At 41.9% G+C, this 25,245-nt stretch overlaps 1 protein-coding gene across 2 annotated transcripts in view; it reads right to left on the bottom strand.

The window, feature by feature from the left end:
• SLCO5A1 (solute carrier organic anion transporter family member 5A1) overlaps positions 1–25,245 on the bottom strand; it is a 155,025-nt gene that overhangs the window by 37,723 nt on the left and 92,057 nt on the right. For both annotated transcript variants that reach the window (XM_018058432.1, XM_013969151.2), the window contains exon 5: positions 267–465. In XM_018058432.1, the coding sequence (XP_017913921.1) occupies positions 267–465 (199 nt within the window). The remainder of the gene's footprint in view (positions 1–266; positions 466–25,245) is intronic.

Genomic DNA, 25,245 nt, shown 5'->3' with positions numbered 1-25,245 from the left:
TTTCATTTAGTCAACAAGCCTTTCTTCCTCATGGACTGTGATCCAAATGCAATGGGAGATACGCCCAGGGTCCAAACAGACACACATAACCGAGAGACCGTGGTCTCTGCCCATCGAGGGTGCAGCACTGCCAGGACAGAGACAGAGACACAGTGAACCCTGAGCAAAGGAGGGGCACAAGGTGGACCCAGGGATCCAAGCAGCGCTGGGTTTTGCAACTGAATCACAACCAGGATGAGAGGAGACGGCTCTTCCAAGACACTTACCCTGTCGTGTAGGGGATGTTTATGCCCCCTAGATTGATACTTTCACATCCAACAATAAACAGGGTTGAAAAGCACAGTAAAGACACACCACTGCAGATCATTGCTAGTTTCGCAGATTCTCTTGCACCAAGCTTCAATTTTTTTATAATGTAGCCTCCCAGGACAATGCCAACACCGGCACTGGGGACAATGATGACGCCTGGAGAGAAGAAGGGAAGCACAGAATTAATTTGAAGTAATGCACACAATTTTTTTTTTCTAAGTATTCTGTTTCTACTTACTTATTAGTGCTAAGGCAAAGAATTTTTTAAAATACTGTAATCAATAAATCTTCAATGTTTGTGATTTTATAGTACAGTTTACTTTCAACAAAGAATTATATCTAGAATGTGCAAAACTTAACAAAGACATAAAAAGAAAGGCAAGCTAGTGAGCAAAACTTAAATGGCTCTTCACTAAGAAGGAAATTCTGCTGACCCATTAAGATATAAAGATGCTCATCCTCTTTCTCAGAGGGAAATACAAATTAAAGCCACAATGAAAGAATATGCCACGTTAACCATACTGGTAAAAATTGAAAAGTCTGACAATACCATATATAGGGATAAGATACAGAGCAATGGGCATGCTCTGCATGGCTGGTGGGATATAAATTGTGACAGATACTTTGCAAGACAGTTTGGCATTATCTGTTGAAGATGCACACACCCTGTGACAGGCAAGTCCATTCCTAGACCTATACCCTGAAGAAACTCATGCACACAGGGACCAAAAGGAGTTTACAAGATATCTAAGCACCATAGTAGCTCCAAACTGGAAATAAGCCAAACGTCCATTAATAAATACACTGCATGGAGTAAATTCATGTACTGAAATGCTGCTTTACAACAATAAAAATTAAGGCATATAATTACATACCATTGCAATGAAGTAAAACACAACAAAAAACAAAGCCTACCTGTATTTGTATAAAAAGTTCAAAAACAGGTAAAATGAAATGTTGGTTTAGAAATGAATATACAGGAAGCACAACTATGAAGAAAAGCCAGGAAGTAAAAGCTGCCGTAACAGCCAAGATGGTAGGGGGATGGATGGATCCAGAATGGATACAGGAGCTCCTGGAGAACTGAAGATGCTCCTTCCCAGGACCTGGGTAGTCGTTGCACAAGGGTTCACTTTATGATTATTCAGTATATCTAAGGGGTTTTTTGAAGGATAGTCAATTCACAACATGATAATTTCAAGGCTAGAGCAATGTAATTCAGTTACACGTGTATATAGAGATGGAGAAGGAAATGGCAACCCACTCCAGTATTCTTGCCTGAAAAATCCCTTGGAAAGAGGAACCTGGTAGGCTACAGTTGGTGGAGAGATATAGATATATAGATTCTTTTTCATATTCTTTCCCATCGGTTTATTACAGGATTTTTAATATGGTTCCCCCTATGCTACATAGTAGGATCTTGTTGTTTATCTACTTTATATATACTAGTGCATATATGTTAATCCCAACCTCTTCATCTATCTCTCTTCAACTCTTTACCCTTTGGTAGCCATAGATCTGTTTGCTGTGTCTGTGAGTCTCTTTCTGTTTTGTACATAAGCTCATTTGATTCTTTTTTTTTTTTTTGGCTGCCCCAGGCAGCATGCAGGAACTTACTTCCCAGACCAGGGACTGAACTCAGCTCCCTGCAGTGGGAGGACAAAACCCTCATCACTGGACTGCCAGGGAACTCCCTGTATCATATTTTAGACTCCACATATAAGTTATTTAAGGTTTGATTAAAGCATTTTCTGGGTCCATTAGATTTCACAGTTTAAAAAAAAACTAAAAAATTAGTTATATTGTTTGCCCCATGAAACTTATAATCTAATAAAGAAACAAACGAAGCAAATTAAAGTATGATAGCCTGGTAACCCACTCCAGTATTCTTGCCTGGAGAATCCCATGGACAGAGAGCCTGGCAGGCTACAGTCCACACGATTGCAAAAGATTTGGACACGACTAAAGCAAGTGAGGGCAAGCAGGCACAAGATAATTATACCAAGGGCAGGGAGAAAACAGGGGAAGAAGCACCTGAGTCTTCCCTGGGAGAAAGCAGGGAGGACTTCACAGAAGTGGCAGTATTTGAGCTGACACCCAGCAGATGAGACAGAATCTGCCCAATGTGCCAGCACAAAGAGAATATGCTAAGGAAATATGTGCAAAGGGGCATGCTGCTGCTGCTGCTGCTAAGTCGCTTCAGTCGTGTCCGACTCTGTGCAACCCCAGAGACGGCAGCCCACCAGGCTCCCCCGTCCCTGGGATTCTCCAGGCTAGAACACTGGAGTGGGTTGCCACCTCCTTCTCCAATGCATGAAAGTGAAAAGCGAAAGTGAAGTCTCTCAGCCGTGTCCGACTCTTAGCGACCTCAGGGACTGCAGCCTACCAGGCTCCTCCGCCCATGGGATTTTTCCAGGCAAGAACACTGGAGTGGGTTGCCACCTCAGAGCAGAATTGCGGATTCAGAGTTCAAGTTATGGGACTGTGGAATGCAAGCTACTGGGGCGAGGCAGGGCCTGGGCAAGAGACCAAGCCCACATGGGAAAAGCCAAGCGAGACCACGAAGGATCATGGAGAGGAGCTCAGGGTGTATCTCCAGGCAATGGGAAGCCACCGAGGAATTCTGAGCCAGGGTTAGAGAGGATGGGAGGTGTGCGCAACAAAGATCACTGCTGCTGGAAGATGCAGTCAACATCAGACACCTGGTCAGGAGCAAACTGCTAAGGTCCACGTTAGCCACAGTCAGGACCCACACTGACAATCACAAGCTGCAGAGGGAGTGGGGACACACAGAATGTGGCAAGGATCCAGAATACAAGGAGAAAAGGCATGGAGGAACGCAGCTCAAAAGCCCCATGGTAGACATGCCAAGTGTGACAGGCCCAGGGACAAGCAGGGAGAAACACCTCACACAGTGGTCCCTGTGCTGGGAGCCCAGGAAGAGCTGGTCCGGGGCATTTAGAACTGGCGGCAGAATCCATGGCATTTATGGGATGTTCCAAAAAGAGCATCTTCCTCTGTTCTACTGACTGAATAAAGTCGAAGGAGCAGAGGAAGATGAAGCCTAAAAGGAGATCTCATTAAGAGCAATTTTAAGGGCGCCGTGAAGGCAGAAGCCAGGCTGCAATGGGTTAAACCTTCAGTCATGAGGATTTAAAGACTGGAATTCAAATCTTTGTAGAATTCAGACTCTAAAGGGAAAAGGGGCATGGGTTTAGAGTTAATGAGGCCCTGAACATTCATTGCAAGGACTAATGCTGAAGCTGAAGCTCCAATAATTTGGTCACCTGATTCAAACAGCCAACTCATTGGAAAAGACACTGATGCTGAGAAAGATTGAGGGCAGGAGGAGAAGAGGGCCACAGAGGATGAGATGGTTGGATGACATCACCAACTCAGTGGACCCGAGTTTGAGCAAGCTTCAGGAGATGGCGAAGGACAGGAAGCCTGGTATGCTGCTAGTCCATGGGGTCACAAAGAGTAGCTGAACAACAAGGCAGAGCTGGGGCTTGGGGAATTTCGCTTGCTTGTTTACACATGCAGGGGACTTAAGCATAGTTATACGCTCACAAAGAGATTAAAAAGACCGGAGCCTATTATACAGAGTGAAGTAAGCCAGAAAGAAAAACACCAATACGGTACACTAACGCATATATATGGAATTTAGAAAGATGGTAATGATAACCCTGTATGCGAGACAGCAAAAGAGACATAGATGTATAGAACAGTCTTTTGGACTCTGTGGGAGAGGGAGAGGGTGGGATGATTTGGGAGAATCATTGAAACATGTATACTATCATATAAGAAACGAATCACCAGTCTAGGTTCATGCTTGGGGCTGGTGCACTGGGATGACCCAGAGGGATGGTACGGGGAGGAAGGTGGGAGGTAGGTTCAGGATAGGGGACACGTGTACACCTGTGACGGATTCATGCTGAATTGTATGGCAAAACCAATACAATATTGTAAAGTAATTAGCCTCCAATTAAAATAAATAAATTTTTTAAAAAAGAAATGGAAGATTGAACAGGGAGGGAAAAGGTTATCTAATGCCAAGACAAGGTCTGTGAGAAGGAGAATATAGAATTAAAAGCACAAATGATCAGATTAGCCCTTGGGAAAAAGACACGCCTGCAACTAAGCTCGGAATCAGATTTGGGAAGGGTGAGGGTAGGCGATACATCAGTGGGTGGGTGATAGCTCCTCAAAAAGTAGTTTTTCTGGTGCTGTTGTTATTTTAGAAACATCATACAACACATGTTATAATAAAACAACATACAGAAATATAAAGGACCGAAACCCCACAGCTTACATTCTAGCATAGTTCACTCCATCTTTTTTTTTGATGTTATTTTCCCCCTCAAGAATTGATAACAGGGACTTCCCTGGTGGCTAAGACTGCACTCCCAATGCAGGGGGCCCAGGTTCAATCCCTGGTCAGGGAACTAGATCCCAAATGTGGCAACCAAGACCTGGTGCAGCCAAATAAATAAATACTGAAAAAAGAATTTTTTTAATAAAAAGAATTGATAATATGTGTAGATTCTTTATGATGTTGTTGTTCAGTTCCTCAGTCGTGCCTGATCTCTGCAATCCCATGGACTGCAGCACGCCAGGCTTCCCTGTCCTTCACCATCTCCAGGAGTTTGCTCAAACTCACGTCCATTGAATCGGTGATGCCATCCAATCATCTCGTCCTCTGTTGTCCCCTTCTGTTCCAGCCTTCAATCTTTCCCAGGATCATCAGGGTCTTTTTCAATGAGTCAGCTTTATAGATTCTTTATCTATACAAACATACATATATTGGGAAGAGCTATGGAGAACTTTGCTGCTGCTGCTACTGCTAAGTCGCTTCAGTTGTGTCCGACTCTGTGCGACCCCATAGACAGTAGCCACCAGGCTCCCCCGTCCCTGGGATTCTCTAGGCAAAAACACTGGAGTGGGTTGCCATTTCCTTCTCCAATGCATGAAAGTGAAAAGTGAAAGTGAAGTCGCTCAGTCATGTCAGACTCTTAGCGACCCCATGGACTGCAGCCCACCAGGCTCCTCCGTCCATGGGATTTTTCAGGCAAGAGTACTGGAATGGGGTGCCACTGCCTTCTCCTAAATTATTCCTGCTGCTGCTGCTAAGTCGCTTCAGTCGTGTCCGACTCTGTGCAACCCCATAGACGGCAGCCCATCAGGCTCCACCATCCTTGGGATTCTCCAGGCAAGAACACTGGAGTGGGTTGCCATTTCCTTCTCCAATGGAACTTTTAAATATAGCCAAAGGTTGGAATAACCACTGTGGGAAGGAGTGCGCTAAATAAGAATATGTACTTGGCTTTGCAAGTGGAGAATACTGTGGGTCCAGGTGATACTATATTTCAGAAGTCTGCAGCTGCATCGATGTTCATGCTTTGGGAGGGGGGGTGGAGTATTAATAGATTAATCTAAAGTCTGAGCTTCACATAGGTTGGCAGGAAAACAAAAATCGTGTTCATCTTGTAATCCTCACCACAGTCCTGACTTTATAAAACTAATAATGGCTGTTTTGCAGATGAGGAAGTGACTGGCCCAACAGTGCACACACAGGGGAAGAAGAGACAGATGGAAACCGAGGTTTCTGCCTCCCAGCCCAGCCCATCCTCCACATCACCACAGCTGCTGCTCAGAACCAGCGGTACCTGGAATCTTGTAAGTAACCTGACTAGAGCTCTGAGTTGCTCAACAAACTTTGCTCCTTATTAAAGAACAGTAAAAATTGCATCTACATGAATAAAAAGCTTTACTTTTAGAGTGCATCTGTCCATTAATAAGATTAGCATTTTAGCTGAGCAATGTTTATCTTTATAGATACCATGCTAGACCCCAGGAAAGCAACAAAACAAATCCCCACATTAACAGCTGAGTCATAATTTAAAGTGAAAGTCACTCAGTCATGTCTGACACTTTGTGACCCCATGGACTGACTATCAGTTCAGTTCAGTTGCTCAGTAATGTCCAACTCTTTGCGACCCCATGAATTGCAGCACGCCAGGCCTCCCTGTCCATCACCAACTCCCAGAGATCACTAAACTCATGTCCATTGAGTAGGTGATGCCATCCAGCCATCTCATCCTCTGTCGTCCCTTTCTTCTCCTGCCCTGAATTCCTCCCAGCATCAGTCTTTTCCAATGAGTCAACTCTTCGCATGAGGTGGCCAAAGTATTGGAGTTTCAGCTGCAGCATCAGTCCTTCCAGTGAACACCCAGGACTGATCTCCTTTAGGGTGGACTGGTTGGATCTCCTTGTAGTCCAAGGGACTCTTAAGAGTCTTCTCCAACACCACACTTCAAAAGCATCAATTCTTCGGCGCTCACCTTTCTTCACAGTCCAACTCTCACATCCATAATGACCACTGGAAAAATCATAGCCATGACTAGACGGACCTTTGTTGGCAAACTAATGTCTCTGCTTTTCAATACGCTGTCTAGGCTGGTCATAACTTTCCTTCCAAGAAGTAAGCGTCTTTTAATTTCATGGCTGCAATCACCATCTGCAGTGATTTTGGAGCCCAAAAAAATGAAGTCTGACACTGTTTCTACTGTTTCCCCATCTATTTCCCATGAAGTGATGGGACCAGATGCCATGATCTTCGTTTTCTGAATGTTGAGCTTTAAGCCAACTTTTTCACTCTCCACTTTCACTTTCATCAAGAGGCTTTTTAGTTTCTCCTCACTTTCTGCCATACGGGTGATGTCATCTGCATATCTGAGGTTATTGATATTTCTCCCGGCAATCTTGATTCCAGCTTGTGCTTCCTCCAGCCCAGCATTTCTCATGATGTACTCTGCATATAAGTTAAATAAACAGGGTGACAATATACAGCCTTGACATACTGCTTTTCCTATTTGGAACCAGTCTGTTGTTCCATGTCCAGTTCTAACTGTTGCTTCCTGACCTGCCTATAGGTTTCTCAAGAGGCAGGTCAGGTGGTCTGGTATTCCCATCTCTCTCAGAATTTTCCACAGTTTATTGTGATCCACACTGTCAAAGGCTTTGGTGTAGTCAATAAAGCAGAAATAGATGTTTTTCTGGAACTCTCTTGCTTTTTCCATGATCCAGCAGATGTTGGCAACTTGATCTCTGGTTCCTCTGCCTTTTCTAAAACCAGCTTGAACATCTGGAAGTTCACAGTTCATGTACTCCTGAAGCCTGGCTTGGAGAATTTTGAGCATTACTTTACTAGCATGGGAGATGAGTGCAATTGTGCGGTAGTTTGAGCATTCTTTGGCATTGCCTTTCATTGGGATTAGAATGAAAACTGACCTTTTCCAGTCCTGTGGCCACCGCTGAGTTTTCCAAATTTGCTGGCATATTGAGTGCAGCACTTTCACAGCATCATCTCTCAGGATTTGAAATAGCTCAACTGGAATGCCATCATCTCCACTAGCTTTGTTCGTAGTGAGGCTTTCTAAGGCCCACATGACTTCACATTCCAGGATGTCTGGCTCTAGATGAGTGATCACACCATCATGATTATCTTGGTCGTGAAGCTCTTTTTTGTACAGTTCTTCTGTGTATTCTTGCCACCTCTTCTTAATATCTTCTGCTTCTGTTAGGTCCATACCATTTCTGTCCTTTATCGAGCCCATCTTTGCATGAAATGTTCCCTTGGTATCTCTAATTTTCTTGAAGAGATCTCTAGTCTTTCCCATTCTGTTGTTTTCCTCTATTTCTTTGCATTGATCACTGAGGAAGGCTTTCTTATCTCTTCTTGCTGTTCTTTGGAACTCTGCATTCAGATGCTTATATCTTTCCTTTTCTCCTTTGCTTTTCACTTCTCTTCTTTTCACAGCTATTTGTAAGGCCTCCCCATGACAGGCATTTATACAGTCCATGGAATTCTCTAGGCCAGAATACTGGAGGGGGTAGCCTTTCCCTTCTCCAGGGGATCTTCCCAACCCAGGGATCGAACCCAAGTCTCCTGCATTGCAGGCAGATTCTTTACCAACTGAGCTGCATAATTTAAAAGCAGTATAATTTGTTTGCCTGTGCATCCTAATTAGTATTTGGGGGTGTTTTTTAGTAATCAGTTCTTTAAAACAGAAACTTTGTCATTAGCCAGTATGAGGTCTCATCAAACACAGTGAAGATCTATTAAAATTTCCTTCTAATGTCCCCATTCTCTAAATCTCACTGAACTACCAAAATGGAAAGATTCTGACCATGCATTTGGGCAAACGTGAACAACGCTCAGAACTCCAGCTTGAGTAAGGGACCCAAATATTTTGGTGTTGGCATTTTAGGCAAATGGAATGAGTAGGGACAATTTCGTGCTGTTTGAGGGGTGGGGCGGAGGATGGGGGGAACAATAGAGCCTTCTCAGGGACCCTTCTCCAAGTCCCTGGCTCCCTGCAACCCAGCTTTAGTGGTTTGGGGTAAGCCTGTGGGACGCACAAAGCACTGAGGGGCTGAGAGTCAGGCTCTCCATCCACCACCTTGCTGCCACCTAAGCCTCCCCAACTTCACCACTGCCTTTGAAAGGGGAAAGGGAAATGAGTATAGAAGATGGACTCTCCAGGAAGAAGCGGCCCTCCTGCCGCTAGCCCTGAGCTCAGATTCTCCTCACTAGCTGGTGCTTTCCTGACCTTCCCTGTGTCCACAGACCCAAGCACCCTTCCTTACGCCTCCCACCTCTGAGCCTCTGCTTCTGATCCAGCCCCTCCTCCAGCCACTGCCAGACGTTTCTGTCACCCTCGAATTTCTGCTCCTTGCGCCCTCTAGGAGTCAAGATGCAGGAAGGGCGGGGCTACAAGGTGGGGGAAAGGCATCAGCGGAGGGGTAGAGGGAGGACAGAGCAGCGGGGAATGATGGGAAAGCCTGGACCAAGCCAGGGGCCCAGCCCAAGGCACAGGTGCGAGAGGGTGGAGGCCAATGCGATCCCAAGTATCGGAGACAATTCCAGGTGAGAGTGTGGGCCATGAAGATCCAAGTTCAGATCTCAGTTCTGCCACCTACAAGCTGTCTGCCCTTTGGCAAGTTTCTGAATATTCAGGACCTTGGATTTTCCTTGTCTGGAAAATGTGGGTAGGAATAGTTTCTTCTTGGTAGGTTGTTAGGATTACCATAGCAAGTGCTTGAAACAGTGTCTGATCCATAGCGTACACCTAATAAATGTCAGCAATTGACACAATTCCATCATTATTGCTGTTGTTGTTGTTTAGTCGCTAAGTTGTGTCCAACTCTTTGTGACTCCATGGACTGTAGCCAACCAGGCGCCTCTGTCCATGGGGATTCTCCAGGCAAGAATACTACAGTGGGTTGCCATATCCTTCTCCTGGAGATCTTCCCAACCTAGGAATTGAACCCCAGACTCCTGCTGCATCTCCTTCATTGCAGGGGGGTCCTTTACCTTAGAGCCACCAGAGAAAATACATCATTATTATTATCTGCCTACTATTAATGAACATAACATTTGCACTAATAAACATATTGGAATTATAACCGGGCAAATTTCCATATGCTATTCAATCTACAGGACTGAATTTAAACTTAAAACTCATAATGGTCTAACATAAACCTGTATGTGTTCTTTTATATATAAACCTTTGCTTGATATTTAGCTACTCTGTTCTCTTAAACACATAAACCTCTGTTAGCTTTTGAGCTACTGTGTGTATATGTGTGTGTACTCAGTCATGTCCTCTTTGTGTCTCCTGCATTGGCAGGCAAATTCTTTACCACTAGCACCACCTGCAAAGCCCAGTATGTATATGTGCATGTATATGTGTCTGTGTGTGCATGCTAACTCATTTCACTCATGTCCGACTCTTTGCGACCCTATGGACTGTAGCCCTTCAGGCTCCTCTGACCATGGGATCCTCGAGGCAAGAATACTGGAGTAGGTTGCCATGCCCTCCTCCAGGAGATCTTCCTGACCCAAGGATCAAACCTGAGTCTCTTACATATCCTGCTTTGGGAGGAGGGTTCTTTTCCACTAGCACCACCTGGGAAGCCCCACTGTGTATATAGATCTGACTCTAAAGATCTAACCACTGCAAAGTAGTGACCAGAGGGCGCTGCTTGGTTCATAAAAGGTCTGGCACATTCTATCGCTTTCCAATAGGAAATCTTTTAGCCACTTATTTATCCAAGCAGATTGATATGTTAATTATCCTGCTTCCTTTCTCTTATTTTCAGCATGATACCATAACAGTCAATTTTCAAGTCTTTACTCTGGATCACAATATTGCTTGCCCTTATAAAATGTGCCTGGATGGAGTCAAAAGGTCTTTATGAAAATGATATTCAGGGAGTTACCAAATATTAAAGCTACTGATGGATTTTTGGTCTTCACTCCAATTTTTGTCACCATGTAGACATTATCTGTATTGCAAATACACACATAAAATATGTTTAAGCTTATGCATCATTTGGAACAAGGAAATCTTGAATTAGAAGAGAGGAGGGCAAAATCAGATGACCCACTTATCATATAGTATCTTGAAAAACGGTACAGATGAACCTGTTTATGGGACAGGAATAGAGACGCAGACTTAGAGAAAGGACATGGGGACACAGGGTGGGAAAGAGAGGGCAGGACAAATTGGGAAGTACCACTGACCATACGTAAAGTAGATAGCTAGTGGGGAGCTGCTGGGTACAGTGGGAAGCTGAGCACAGAGAGCTCAGCTCAGTGCTCTGTGATGACCTAGAGGGGTGGGAGGTGGGGGAGGCAGGAGGGAGGCTCGGGAAGGAGGGGATGTATGTATAACTGACTCACTTTGTTGTGCAGCAGAAAGTAACACAACATTGTAAAGCAATTATACTTCAAATTTAAAATAACTTTTAAGAATGCTTTAGGTTCGGGGAACTGCAATCGTGATGCTATTGCTATTGTGAAAAATCATAATTTGCTTTCACAGGACCCAGTGTGTACCCTCAAGATAAGACCTGCCAGCATCTGTTGGGTTTAATTCTCTCTTTTCTGCTAGACTGAAAGGTTCCTGTGCATGGCAGGGACTCTATCTTTGTTATCTTCATAACTTTCTAGCAATTTCCAAGGCCTGGAAAATGCACAGGTTGAATAATTTGGTAATTTCTAATTTATTACAAAAAGTCTTCAAATGACACTCATTTTTGTTTTCAATGATTCCTTGAAATAGGCCACATCTTGTTTTACAAACAGGAAATCTCAGATTTCATTTGGGAGCTAAAATAACTTGCTAAAATCAGTTTAAAGCTGGCAGGCACAAAATATCTAGACTGAGAAAATCTCACTGTTTGTAGCAAAAGTTCAACTGCCAAATCACCACAGGTGACGAGTGCAGACTGTCGGTAACCCTCTAGCCTCTTCTACGGTGAGATCACAAGGGTGCAGACTGTCCCACTGAAGTGGATCGTTAGTACAGACAGAGCCTCAGAATTTGCGTCTTGCACATTAAAAGTTTCTTTAAATAAGTTGAAAAGTGTGTGGCTTGCAAACCTAAGACTATGAATCATTACAAAATATCACCATGAGCCATTATGGTTTCCAGGTTTGGCTGTTGTCTTTGGGGAAGTGGCGGGGAGGGGGGCAGAGGAGAAAGTGGGGTGAGATCTAGAAAAGAAGGAAGTAGGATTCACTCTCATTCACTCTCTCTTTCTCTTTCCCTCTTTCACTTCTCTTTCTGCACACATGTACACCACACACACAGACATACACATACTGATGTTGGCCATGTGCCAGATACTGTGATACCTACTCTTTGGATAGAATTTCATCTAATTCTCAAAACTGTGTGGATTTTGAGTTGCTCTGAAAGCAGAATGTATCTGACAATCAACAGTATCTCTACCTTGTGTCATGTGCGTGTCTGTTCAGTCATGTCTGACTCTTTGCAACCCTAGGGACCGTAGCCCACCAGGCTCCTCTGTCCAAGGAATTTTCCAGGCAAGAATACTGGAGTGCATTGTTTCAGGGGATCCTCCTGACCCAGGGATCAAACCCACATCTCTTGTATCTTCTGCTTTGGCAGGTGGGTTCTTTACCAGCTAAGCCACAGGGGAAGTCTCACCTCGTGAGTCATAGTCTAATTATTAATAGAAGCATTTGTCTTTCATAGTAACTTAGAATCATGGAGCATCTTACAATGAATGGCATCTTAGGTTGGAAGGAATATAGTAGATTCTTTCCACATCACAGGCAAGGAAGCATCCAGTGAGTGACACAGCAGGGTAAAAAAAGTCATATTTATTTAATGTTTCCAAAGACTGTGTTTCTAATCTTATGATACAAAATAAATGTTTTCCTATCAACCAAGCCTAATTATTTTACCCGTTTTTTAAGCTTCCACTTTCCCTTGCAAATATTTTCTTATAGGAAATAAATACCAATTATTGTCAAACGGAAGAAGAAGATGAGAATAATTTTCAAGCTCAAACCTTGAAGCTAGCAAATTTTAAACGGTCTGAGACTAGACCACATAGTAAGTATACATTGCCATAAGCGACACATATACCCACAAAGTATCAAAAAAAAAACACAAAATAACTTTCGCTTTAGTATATTTCAATATCATCCTTGTGAAAAAAATCTCAGAAATTCCTTCACAGGACCCCCTGGTGGCCCAGTTTTTTAGCCAAAACCTGTCTGCCAATGCAGGGGACACAGGTTCAATCCCTGCTACAGGAAGATCCCACGTGCCACGGGGCAGCTAAGCCCATGTGTCACCACACTCTAGAGCCTCAGAGTCGAAACTACTGAAGCCCAAACACCTAGAGCCTGTGCTCTGCAACAAGAGAACCCACCGCAATGCAAGAAGCCTGTGCAGCACACCTAGAAAATAGCCCCCACTTGCCGTAACTAGACAAAGTCTCTGTGCAGCAATAAGGACCCAGTGCAGCCATTAATTAATTGAAAAGAAATCCTTTCACAAACTATGAACAAGGCTGCATCACTAGAATTCATCAGTAATGCCTTTTTTTTTTAATATAATTCGGTGGCTGTTTTAAAGAAACCAAACTTTTTCTTTCAGTCCATACTATTTCGTAGCATAACATCAAGTCACATTGTAAAGGGTGTTCGACTGGATTAGGAGAATCAGCCCACGTGTGATGACATGAACAGCATGTGTCAATGAAAGCTACTGGCACCTGGAGAGAAAGGACATAGGAGTTCCTGTAGGAATTCTCCTGAAGAAGGTAACCGGGCAGGGCCGCAAGCCTCGAACAGGGTTGCTGCAGACAGCCCGTCTCCATTCCAGGCGCCAGCAACGGAGCTCTCAGGCCACAGATTCCTCTGTCAAAGACCTGTGATGGCCACAGTGGGGCTCAGATGGGACCATCTGCAGCTCACCAACCAAGAATGCTCTGAAATCTCACGTGGCCTTGCTGAAATGATTAATAAAGGCTTACCAAAGAATGGCACACCTCTGAAAACTTAGCCCCTATCACGTCAGCATGGAGATAGCAAACCAAGCTCATACTCAGCCTCCACCGGGGATAAATAGGTCTCTTTCAACCACAATCACACTCTCTTCAATTCTGCCAACTCAGGGAAATACCATAAAGCTGGAGAGAAATACGAGAACCCCAATCTCGGGGATCCGAGGTCTTGGGAGCACTGAAGGAAAGGTAATAAATAGGGACATTCAATAGAAGAAACAAGCCCACTTTTCATTTCAGGTTTCTGCTAAGCTCTGGCTGAAATAATATATAAAATGAAACGCCACACTGGGTCGTGAAAGGGATTCAAAAATCAAATCAAATAAATATTTCATCCTGTATGGCTTAAAAAGCTAAGAGAGTTTTCTGCATCCAGGCAATAAAACCAGAGGGCAAAAATAACTTGATGGAATGCAAAACATCAGAGGGCTTACTTCCGTTTTTCACTGGCAAGCTTCAGGTGAAATAGCAAAAGCGTTAAACAAGTTATTGCAAAACAAGGGTGTACATTCTGTAAGGGCAATTTCACAGGACACTAGGATCTTATGAACTTTTTCAGTGATCAAAAGAAGCCTCAAAGGAAGACCTCAGTATTAAGTTACTAGACTCAGTTTCCGTTTAGAGAAGCAAAGCCTACAGATGTGGGCCAGTGCCAAATGCAAATCCCTCTCTGGAGGCCCTGTGGGTGAGGTTCATTTTCTGTCAGCAGTTTTCAGCGTCTCCCCTGTCCATTGTTGTTCAAGTCCAGAAGCTCTTCAGCCTTCCCGTCAAGAAAGTTGATGGTTATTATACCCACGAATTGCTGAGCCACAAAACCTGGCAAAGATATCCTTCCCCTGGGAGAAGTAAACAGATTTTTCAAACTCTATTTATCCAAAATATTTTTGAGACAAACTTCTACACACCTACTTGTTAGAATGCTTTTTGCCACACAACGGCCAAGTGAAAATCTAGCTCATTAAAAACCACATTAATTCTGCAAAGGAATGAGCAGGACCAGTTTTGTTTAGTTGCTAAGTCATGTCTGGCTCTTTTTCGACCCCATGGACTGGAGCCCACCAAGCTCCTCTGTCCACGGAATTTTCCAGGCAATAATACTGGAGGGGGTTGCCATTTCCTTCTCCAGGGGATCTTCCTGACCCAGGGAAGGAACCCACATCTCCTGCATTAACAGGCAGATTCTTTACCACTGAGCCACCAGGGAAGCCCAAAGAGGACTAAAGAGGCCATTTAATAAAGATCGTCAACTCAGTAATCTAAATGCTCTGCTTTTCATTCTTTCTGTTATATTGACAGCTTCATTGAGCTATAATTCACATACCATACAACTCACCTAGTTAAATAACTATACCATTCAATGTTCTTTAGTATATTCACAGAGACATGCAACCACAATCATTTTTAGAACATGTTCATGACCCCAGAAAGAAACCCTGAACCCATTAGCCATCACGCTCATTTCCTCCCACGTCCCTTCCTCAGCCCTAGACAACCACTAAATTTGCCTGTTCTAGACCTTTCATGTAAATGGAGTCATAAAATACATCTGGCTGGCTTCTATCACTTAGCATGATGCTTACAAGGTTTGTGCATGCTGTAGGATGTGTCAGTACTTCATTCTTATTTATGGCCAAATAATAATCCTTTGTACTAAGAAACTCCATTTGATTTATCCATGCATCAGTTGATGGACATTTGAAGTTGTTTCTATTTTGGGATACTATGCATAATGTTGCTATGAACATTCATGTGCAAGTTTTTATGTGGACATATGTTTTCATTTCTCTTGGATGTGTGCCCAGAGATGAAATTTCTGGATCACATAGTAATTCAATGCTTGAGGAAGTGCCAAACTGCTTCCCTAAACAGCTGCATCATTTGACTTTCCTACTGCCAGTGTGAGTTTCCAACTGCTCCACATCTTCACCAGCATTTATTCCCACAAATAATATTTGATTACAGACATTCAGATGGGTACAGAGTGGTATCTCACTGCAATTTTGATTTGTATTTCCCTGATAACTAATAAGACTGAGCATCTGTTCATGTGGCCATTTGTACATCTTTGGAGAAATATCAATTCAGATCCTTTGTCCATTTTTAACTGCCTTATTTTTCTTTTTATCACTGAATTTTAAGAATTCTATGTAAGGGCTTCCCTGGTAGCTCAGCTGGTAAAGAATCTGCTTGCAACGCACCCCGGTTAGATTCCTGGGTTGGAAAGATCCCCTGGAGAAGGGATAGGCTACCCACTCCAGTATTCATGAGTTTCCCTGGTGGCTCAGACGGTAAAGAGTCAGCCTGCAATGGGGGAGACCTGAGTTCGATCCCTGAGTTGAAAAGATTCCCTGGAGGAGGGCATGGCAACTCACTCCATTATTCTTGCCTGGAGAATCCCCACGGACAGAGGAGCAGGGAGGACTACAGTCCATGGAGTCACAAAGAGTCGGACACAACTGAGTGACTAAGCACACAGACATACGAGGGACACAAGTACTTTATCAGATATATGTTTTGCAAATACCTTCTCCCATCCTGTGGGTTGTTTTTTAACTTTTTTGGTGGTGTTTTTGACATAGAAAGGTTTTTAACTTTGATAAAATCTGGAAATTCCTTGGTGGTCCAGTAGTTAGAACTCTGTGCTTTCACGGCTGAGTGCCTGGTTCAATCCCTAGTCAAGGAACTAATATCATGCAAGCCACAGGGCATGGCCAAAATTTTCTTTTAATTCTATAAAATTCAATTTTGGTTGCATTATCTAGTTCAAAATCACAAAGACATAAGCTTTATAAATAAATACTAAAAATGTGATCATCTGCCACACAAGGAGCTAACTACCCTGCCTCAGTGCAGCATTTGCTGTTGTTCCGTCGCTCAGTCGTGTCTGACTCTTTGGGACCCCAGGGACTGCCACACGCCAGGCTCCTCTGTCCATTACTATCTCCTGGAGTTTGCTCAGATTCACGTCCGTTGAGTTGGTGAAGCCATCCAACCATCTGCTTTTTCTTAAGTTTTGTAATCAAGAAGTCTAGGTGCTCTGACTTTGTTCTTTGTCAACATTGTTTTGGCTATTCTAGGTCACTTGCATTTCTAAACGAATTTTAGGATCATCTTTTCAGTTTTTTCAAAGAAGCCCCCGGGAATTTTGATGAGGATTGTGTTGAATTTATTGGGGGAGTATGGCCATCCTAATAACATTGTATTCTAGTTCATGAACATGAGATGTCTTTCTATTTAGGTCTTCTTTAATTTTTATGGGTATTTTGTGGATTTCAGAATATAAGAATATGTTGTGGGTTTCAGAATACAAGTTTTGCAACTCTTTTTGTTAAATCTAATGAAATCTAAGTATTTCACTCTTTCTTGCTAGTATAAATGCAACTGTTTCCTTAATTTCATTTTTGTTCACTGCTAGTATATAGAAATACAACTGATGTTTGCACACAGACATACCTTGTTTTATTGCACTTTGCAGGCATTGCACTTTTTATAAATTGAAGGTTTGTGGCAACCATGAGTCAAATAAATTTATCAGCACCATTTTTCAACAGTATTTGTTCACTTTGTGTCTCTCTACATCGCATTTTGATAATTCTCCCAACATTTCAAACCCTCTACCAGCAAAAAGATTATGACTTGCTGAAGGCTCAGATGATGGTCAGCATTTTTAGCAATAATAATTAAGGGATGTATATTATTTTTAGATGTAATCCTATTGCAAGTCTCCTGACTGAAGGCAGATTCTCTACCACCTGAACCACCAAGGAAGTCCTTAATAGACTCCACTCCAGTACAGTGTAAATAGAGGCTTCCCTGGTGGCTCAGACAATAAAGAATTTGCCTGCAATGCTGGAGGACCTGGATTTGATCCCTGGGTTGGGAAGATCCTTTGAAAAACGGAATGGCAACCCACTCCATTATTCTTGCCTGGAGAATTCCATAGGTAGAGGAGCCTGGTGGGCTGGAGTCCATGGGGTTGCAAAGAGTCAGACAGGAGTGAGCGACTTCCTTTTTTTTTTTTTTTTTTTTTTACACTATAAATATAATTTTTATACGCACTGAGAAACAAAAAAAAAAAAAAAAACTTTGCATGGCTTGCTTTATTGCAATATTTGCTTAACTGCAGATCCTAACCCACAATATCTCTGAGGTATTTCTGTATTAGTCTTATATCTTGCAACCTCACTAAACTCATTTATTGGTTCTAATAATTTTTAGTGTACTCGAAGATCTTTTCTATACAAGACTGGCTAATCTATGAATAAAGATAGTTTTACATCTTTCTTTCAAATCTGAATACCTTTCATTTCATTCCCTTACCCAACTTTTCTGGCTAGAGTCCCCAGTGCAGTGATGAATAGAAGTGCCAAGAGCAGACATCCTGGTCTTGTTCCTGATCTTAAGGGCTACTAAGTATTATATTAGCTGTGGGTTTTTTGTAGATGCCCTTTATTGTATTTTTTTTAAACCTCCAATCATTTCAATAGTGGTTAAGTTAAAATTCATTTTTGTGTTATTTATGTTTGGTATAACCCTCAGAAAGCTCATAAAAACATATAATTTTTAAAACATATATTTAATTTAATAGAAAACACTGACTGAGTATATCCTATGTTTTGGCTCTGTTCTAGATTCTGAAGATACTCAGTGAATGAGCTGACAAAAAAACCCTGCCTGCACTGAGTGGATAGTCTACTGTGAGGAAAAGAGACAATAAAAAATACACCAATAACAAAGGAAACTGTAGTGAGTGTTGGAACATAAAACGCACCACAGAGCTAAGTGTCCAGCCTAACAAGGAAAATCAGGAGTCCTGAGAGAGGAGATGCATTTTTAAATGGATTTATACTGGATAAGGTCTCATTGACAAGGGGCCACTTGAACAAAAACCTAGAAGAAAGGAAGTGCAGCATGCAGAGAATAAATGATCGCCCAACTACACACTGTTTTTATCTATCCATCAAAGTGTTTGTGAAGATAATAAGGGATCAGAACATTTTATACTTAGAAGAAAATTCAAAAATTAATGAAAATTAAAAACTCAAAAATTAACTAACTTGTTTGCTGAATGAGATAGCTTAAGCCAGAAAATATAACTTTGGGCAAAGCAGGGACAGTTGAGATGGAAATTGTAACCAGTATGCTACATACTGCTCTCTTTTAACCTAAAGTGCTTCTTTGTTTCAAATGACATGCATATTTCCACAGGTAATGAAATCCACAAAATAACTTTAATGTAACTTTAATGAGAGAAAACATAGCCTAGTAATCTAATGATCTTTTAGTATCTTTGAAGGATATCAAACCTACTGTTAATGAGAATTTAGGCTTCAGAGACCCATTAATGGACTTCCCTGGTGGTACAGTGGATAAAACTCTGCCTGCCAAAGCAGGGGACATGGATTTGATCCCTCCGAGAAGATTTTACATGCCTCAAGGCAGCTAAGCCTGCATGCCACAAATGCTGAGCCCATGTGCTTCAGAGCCTGTGCTCCACCACAATAAGCCTGTGTACTGCAACTTGAGAAAAGCCATGAGCAGCAGTGAAGACCTGGTGCAACCAAAAGTAGAAAAATAAAATGAAATATGCAATTCCATTTTTAAAAGTCCATTAATAAATCAATTTTATACGAACAGCCATTGAGTAGAAAGCAATAGAGAAGAAACAGATGACATGGTTCTTATGCACCTTCCTATTGCAATGACAAGCCCCACCAACCAATGAGTCTAAATCTATCAGTAAAACACTAGTCTCTTTCCCTCCCTGTTCAGACCTTATCTACTCTTGATTATGAATAATAAAAGCACACATTTTTAAAACAGAGCCTCTCTTTGGAAGGCAACAATAGATCTCAAAAGCTAAAGGAATAAAAAAAATGCAATAAATATTTTAAATTTCACCCCAAATGATACAAGTGCACCAGCAAAGGAAAAATACAGTGTAGCAACAATCAGTGCAATGTACCTTCCAACTAATAGCCAGGGGTGCTCCACCAGGTTCAAAGGTAGCCCTGGATCTTTTCACATTTTTCTTTTCACCAGAATGAAGGATATGCAAGGCACCTGGGTTTCCAGGTAGCGCAGTGATAAAGAATCCGCCTGCCAATGCAGGAGCCACAGGAGATGCAGGTTTGATTCCTGGGTAGGAAAGATGCCCTGGAGAAGGAAATGGCAACCCATTCCAGTATTCTTGCCTGGGAAATCCCATGGACAGAGGAGCCTGACAGGCTACAGTCCATGGGGTTGCAGAGTTGGACACAACTGGGTGACTGAGCACACACAGGCACACACAGGCACATGCCAAATGAAGTCATTTTTCACTCAAAACTGGAGAGGAGGAGCTGACATCTTAGACAACTGGGTGGAAACTGAACGCAACCACTAAAGATGGAGAAGTGGAGAGAATTTTAAAAAGAAGGCAATTTAACAGGTGCAAATCAAGTTTCAGCCTGTTAGAGCAGACAAGAACATTGTGTTTTAGTATTAATATTTACTAGCATGTGTTTTAGAGCTTACTAACATTTTCAAAATTATTCCCATATAATATGAAATTAATTATTTGGGTTTTTTGTCTGTTATCATAGAACCACAGAATCGGAAGTTGCAGCAGAGATTGCTATATACCTCCTGATGATGACCCTTCGTTCTTAAAGGTTCTGACCCTTTAAGATGGGCTCAGAGCACCTACCATAAGGTAAAATTCTCCATTGGGCAGATATTTTATATGAACACAAAGTTTCTATTGACACCTTGTTCCAAGATTCTTGGGAATCTGATCTAAAAACAAAAACTTATCTACTATTAGCTATCAGCACTAGAATTGCACCTGATGCTTCTCTGATACTTGCTGCTTCTGCTGGTAAGTTGCTTCAGTCGTGTCTGACTCTGTGTGACCCCACAGACAGCAGCCCACTAGGCTCTCCCATCCCTGGGATTCTGCAGGCAAGAACACTGAAGTAGGTTGCCATTTCCTTCTCCAATGCAGAAAAGTGAAAAGTGAAAGTGAAATTGTTCAGTCGTGTCTGACTCTTAGCGATCCCATGGACTGCAGCCTACCATGCTCCTCCATCCATGGGATTTTCCAGGCAAGAGTACTGGAGTGGGTTCCATTGCCCTCTCCACTACAATACTTGAGGCAACTGTAAAGTTGCTTCCTTAATTATTTTAAACATACTCCCTAAAAATTGTCAATTATTGTGTAGAATGCTTTGCCCAGTGAAGTTAATGACTTCATTCAAAATACAAAAGTTAAGTACAAATTGACAGTTTGCTAATATATATACAATATATATCTTGTAACTACGGCTATAAACCCATTGATTACATGAATAACTATCTCTAAGAACAAGGTTGAAAAAAGAATAATAACAAAAAATTTGTAATGTCACAAAAACAGATGTTCTACTGGAAAATTTTATCGAAGGATATGGACATTTACACAGCTGCTCCATAACCGAACGAGTCCACCAAATTCAGCTGCATTTTCAAAAGGGTTTGGTATATCCATAGAATATATTTCAAGAAAATTTAGGAAAGATGGAACAAAATAATATGACCTACTGTACACAAAACAACTATACATGAATTATTCCTTGCTCAGGTAAGATAAGTATGCACCTATAATGTTTTTAAATATCTTTTTAAATCAAAAAACCAACAGGAATTACGGTTATCTTTATTGCAAACAGAGATATAACAAAAATTTCAATATAATGACTTGAAAAAAAATTAACCATCAGCCTGAAATCTAATCCATATAATAGTAATAAATGTAAGTAAGCCCTATGGCCAATGGAAAGATGCCATAACGGGAAGTTGAACCCAGCAGCAAAGCAAATTTTCTGTGGTCCATGATGAGATGGTTCAGGTTACAAAAGAACATTACTCCAACTTCTAATAATGTCAAAGCACATGTCTCATTGTTTAGTTGAAAAGAGTAAGTTATTTCCTGTCTGTGTGGTAGTAACTATATTCTGGTTATACTTAAGGGCCAAGATATTCACTGGGTCTGGACATGACTTTTACAAGTTAGCAGCATCTCAGAGGAAATGAGAAATTGTGGCAAGAGCTGGGTGTTAGGACAGTTTGTCTCCAGCCCCAGTTTGTCACTACCAATGTGGCCATGAATCCTTCAATTAGTGCCTGTACCTTTTATTTATCTATCAACAAAACAAGTAATATTATACTCCAGCCTCTACTTTCCTCTCCTCCTCATCTTTTTCAGTAATAATCCTGGTTCTGGGACTTGTCTGGTAGTCCAGTGGTTAAGAATCCACCCTCCAGTGCAGGGGACATAGGTTTGCTCCTTGGTCGGGGAACTAAGATCCCACATGCAATGGGGCATCTAAGCCCACGAGTCACAGCTGCTGAGCCCATGTGCTCTGGAGTTTTCAAGCCACAGCTAGAGTGACTCACACACCACAGCAAAATGCCCATGTGCCACAGCTAAGACCCAACAGAGCCGAATAAATACATATTAAAATAATGACAATCCTGGTTCTCCCGTCCTATTGTGGAGAATGAAATACTTGGTAAATGGAGATGAAATCCAGGGTTGTTCTCATTATTAATATTTATGTTGCTCTTTACACTTAGTAAGTCACTTTTAAACTTTTTAAAATTTCAAAAAGCCCAGTTAAATAGCTGTGATTACACCAGCTATTAAATAGCTATGATTCGCAGCTAGTAAAACTGAGGCTAGAGAAATTAGTTAACTCACCCAAGGTTACATGGTGAATAAATAGCAGAGGCAGGTCTTGAACCCATACCTATGACTCCAAAATCCATCACCTTTCTCTTCTAAGATGTTGACTCACTACAAGGTGCATAGGGATCACCTCACTTCAGCAGGGTATGAACTTTTACAGGACCACACTCAGTGAAAATGTCTGGAGTTTTTAAAAGGAGAAATTTAATCATCAACCTACCTTACTCTTTGACAGTCCCTCCAAAAAAGAGCAAAAAGCATGGCAATTCAACATCAGTTCTGTCACAAGCACCAAAGGAGGAAAAAAAATCAGTATATCTATAAAAGAAATTTAAAGCGCCAGGAAAAGATGTTACATACATCCAAGGTGAAATGGCAAGACACTAGCTTGAATGCCTAGAAAAAGAAGTTGCTCACAAAGATCAGAGGACTTTGTGTGGAGGAGACACTGGGGTGTCAGTCAGTTGCTCTTTGGTGAAAGGTGGCCTCATTAAACCCCTTATTCCAAAGATGAGACTGAGGACTGAAGAGGTTACCGTTTGTTGTTGTTTTTGTTTAGTCGATAAGTTGTGTCTGACTCTTTTGCTAACCCATGGACTGTAGCCCGCCAGGCTACTCTGTCCATGGAATTTTCCAAGTGAGAATACTAGAGCCATTTCCTACTCCAGGGGACATTCCTGGTCCAGGGATCGAACTAGAGTCCCTCGCATCTTCTGCACTGGCAGGCGGATTCTTGACCACTGTGCCACCTGGGAAGCCCTCATAAAGTGGGCACTGCAGTTATTACTAACAGCTACTTCCCAGCCACAGTGCTAAGCACACCGTCTACATGCCCTCACAACCTGTAACTCTCATAAAAGTTAAGGAACTTGTCTGGGAACACAAGCAGACCATTGGGATCACTAGACGGTAAGGTCCTTGAGGGTGGGATCCCTCTGTGTTCTCATCATAGTGTTTCCAGCAACTGGCACAGTGTCAGACCCATAGAAGAAGCTTTTCTGAATGTCCTTCGTTGTATTGTTTTGACTTTCAAATCATATAAATGTCTTCCATAATTTAAAAAACCAAATTTAACTTAAAAATCAAAAAATAGAAAAAAAAATAGTATTAGTCACTCAGTCCTGTCCAACTTTCTGCGACTCCATGATGGACTGCAGCCCATCAGGCTCCTCTATCCGTGGGATTCTCTAGGTAAAACAACTGGAGTGGGTTGCCATTTATGCATATATATGGAATCTAGAAAAATGGTACTGATGAACATAGTAGAGAACAGACTTGTGGGCATAGCGAGGAAAGGAGAGGGTAGGACGAATTGGGAAAGTAGTATTGACATATATACACAATCATGTGTAAAACAGATAGCTAGTGCGAAGCTGCTAAATAACACAAGGAGCCCAGTCTGGTGCTCAGTGATGCCCAAGAGAGGCAGGATGAGGGGAGGGGAGGGAGGGATGCGATATATATATAATTATGACTGATTCTCATTGTTCTATGGCAGAAACCAACACAAAACTGTAAAGCAGCTTTCAGCCAATTTAAAAAAATTAAAATAAATTGTTTTATTTACAAATGAAAAAATAAAGAAATCCTAAAAAACTAAAAACAAATTAAAGCAAATGATTTCCACAGCATATCAGGTTGTGGCCATAACCAAACAGAGAGGAATTATTTCAAATAACTTTAGGCCACAGTATTTTGCAAATCCCTAACAGATAGCCTATGGACAGAAAGAACCACAGAGACACCTAAAACTGTGTGTCATATTCCATGGTAATAATACTGATAGATGATTTGAAACCATTATACTCAAACTCATGCTCACACACATACACATATGGATAAAGTAATTATGTAAAAGTCATTAGGAAGAAAAATTTTCAATACTAGAGCAAAAAGATGTATCAAAGAAGTGTCAACTTGTATTCTTAACAACTGAAGCAGAAATATCACATAACTTCTTGATTTGCTTTCCTCTTTTTATTTAAAAAAAAAGGCCTACAAACAACAGCTTGTACCAATGATCACCCCAGTGCTCAGAGGGTGACCTCCAAAGATCATTTATTCTAAAAGGAACCAGGACTACTTGGAGAAGTGTGACTGATCACAGGTCTAGGGCAGAAAACCATAAAGATTACTGAGGTTGTTCCAAAGGATATACAGATGCTAACTTGAAGGGGCTCCCAGAGGCCAAGGACTGCACAATTGGAACATCAAAAAGAATAATGACTGCAGTGGATTAAAGCACAACAAACATATTAAAAGCCATGCATTCACTATGTTTTCTTAAATTTACTGGTCACTACACAAATTTGCTAGAATAAAATTTTTGATTCTGTTGCTGCTGCTGCTAAGTCGCTTCAGTCATGTCCGACTCTATGTGACCCCATAGACAGAAGCCCACCAGGCTCCCCCGTCCCTGGGATTCTCCAGTCAACAACACTGGAGTGGGTGGCCATTTCCTTCTCCAGGTAAATAAAGCTAATGAATCACAAAAGAAATAATGGTCACTTGGAGAACTGGCCAAACAGGAGGCTGGTCGTCTGGTAAATTGATTTAGAGAAATTCAAAGAGAGAGACAGAAAGACTTCCCTGGTGGTTCAGTGGCTAAGACTCCAAGCTCCCATTGCAGGGGGCCTCGGTTCGAGCTCTGGTCAGGTAACTAGATCCTGCAACCCACAGCTGAGATCCAGCACAGCCAAGAAATAAAAATAAATATTAAGAAAAAGAGAGAGAGAGACAGAGAAAGAAGAGAGAGAGAGAGAGACTGGGAGACAGAGATAGGAAAATGGATTCATGATGCATTACACCATGAATTTCCCTCCTCAGCATCTTCTGCCCAT

The sequence above is a fragment of the Capra hircus genome, chromosome 14, assembly GCF_001704415.2.
Source record: "Capra hircus breed San Clemente chromosome 14, ASM170441v1, whole genome shotgun sequence".
Lineage (NCBI taxonomy): Eukaryota > Metazoa > Chordata > Mammalia > Artiodactyla > Bovidae > Capra > Capra hircus.
This window is presented reverse-complemented; position numbering and strand designations above follow the sequence as displayed.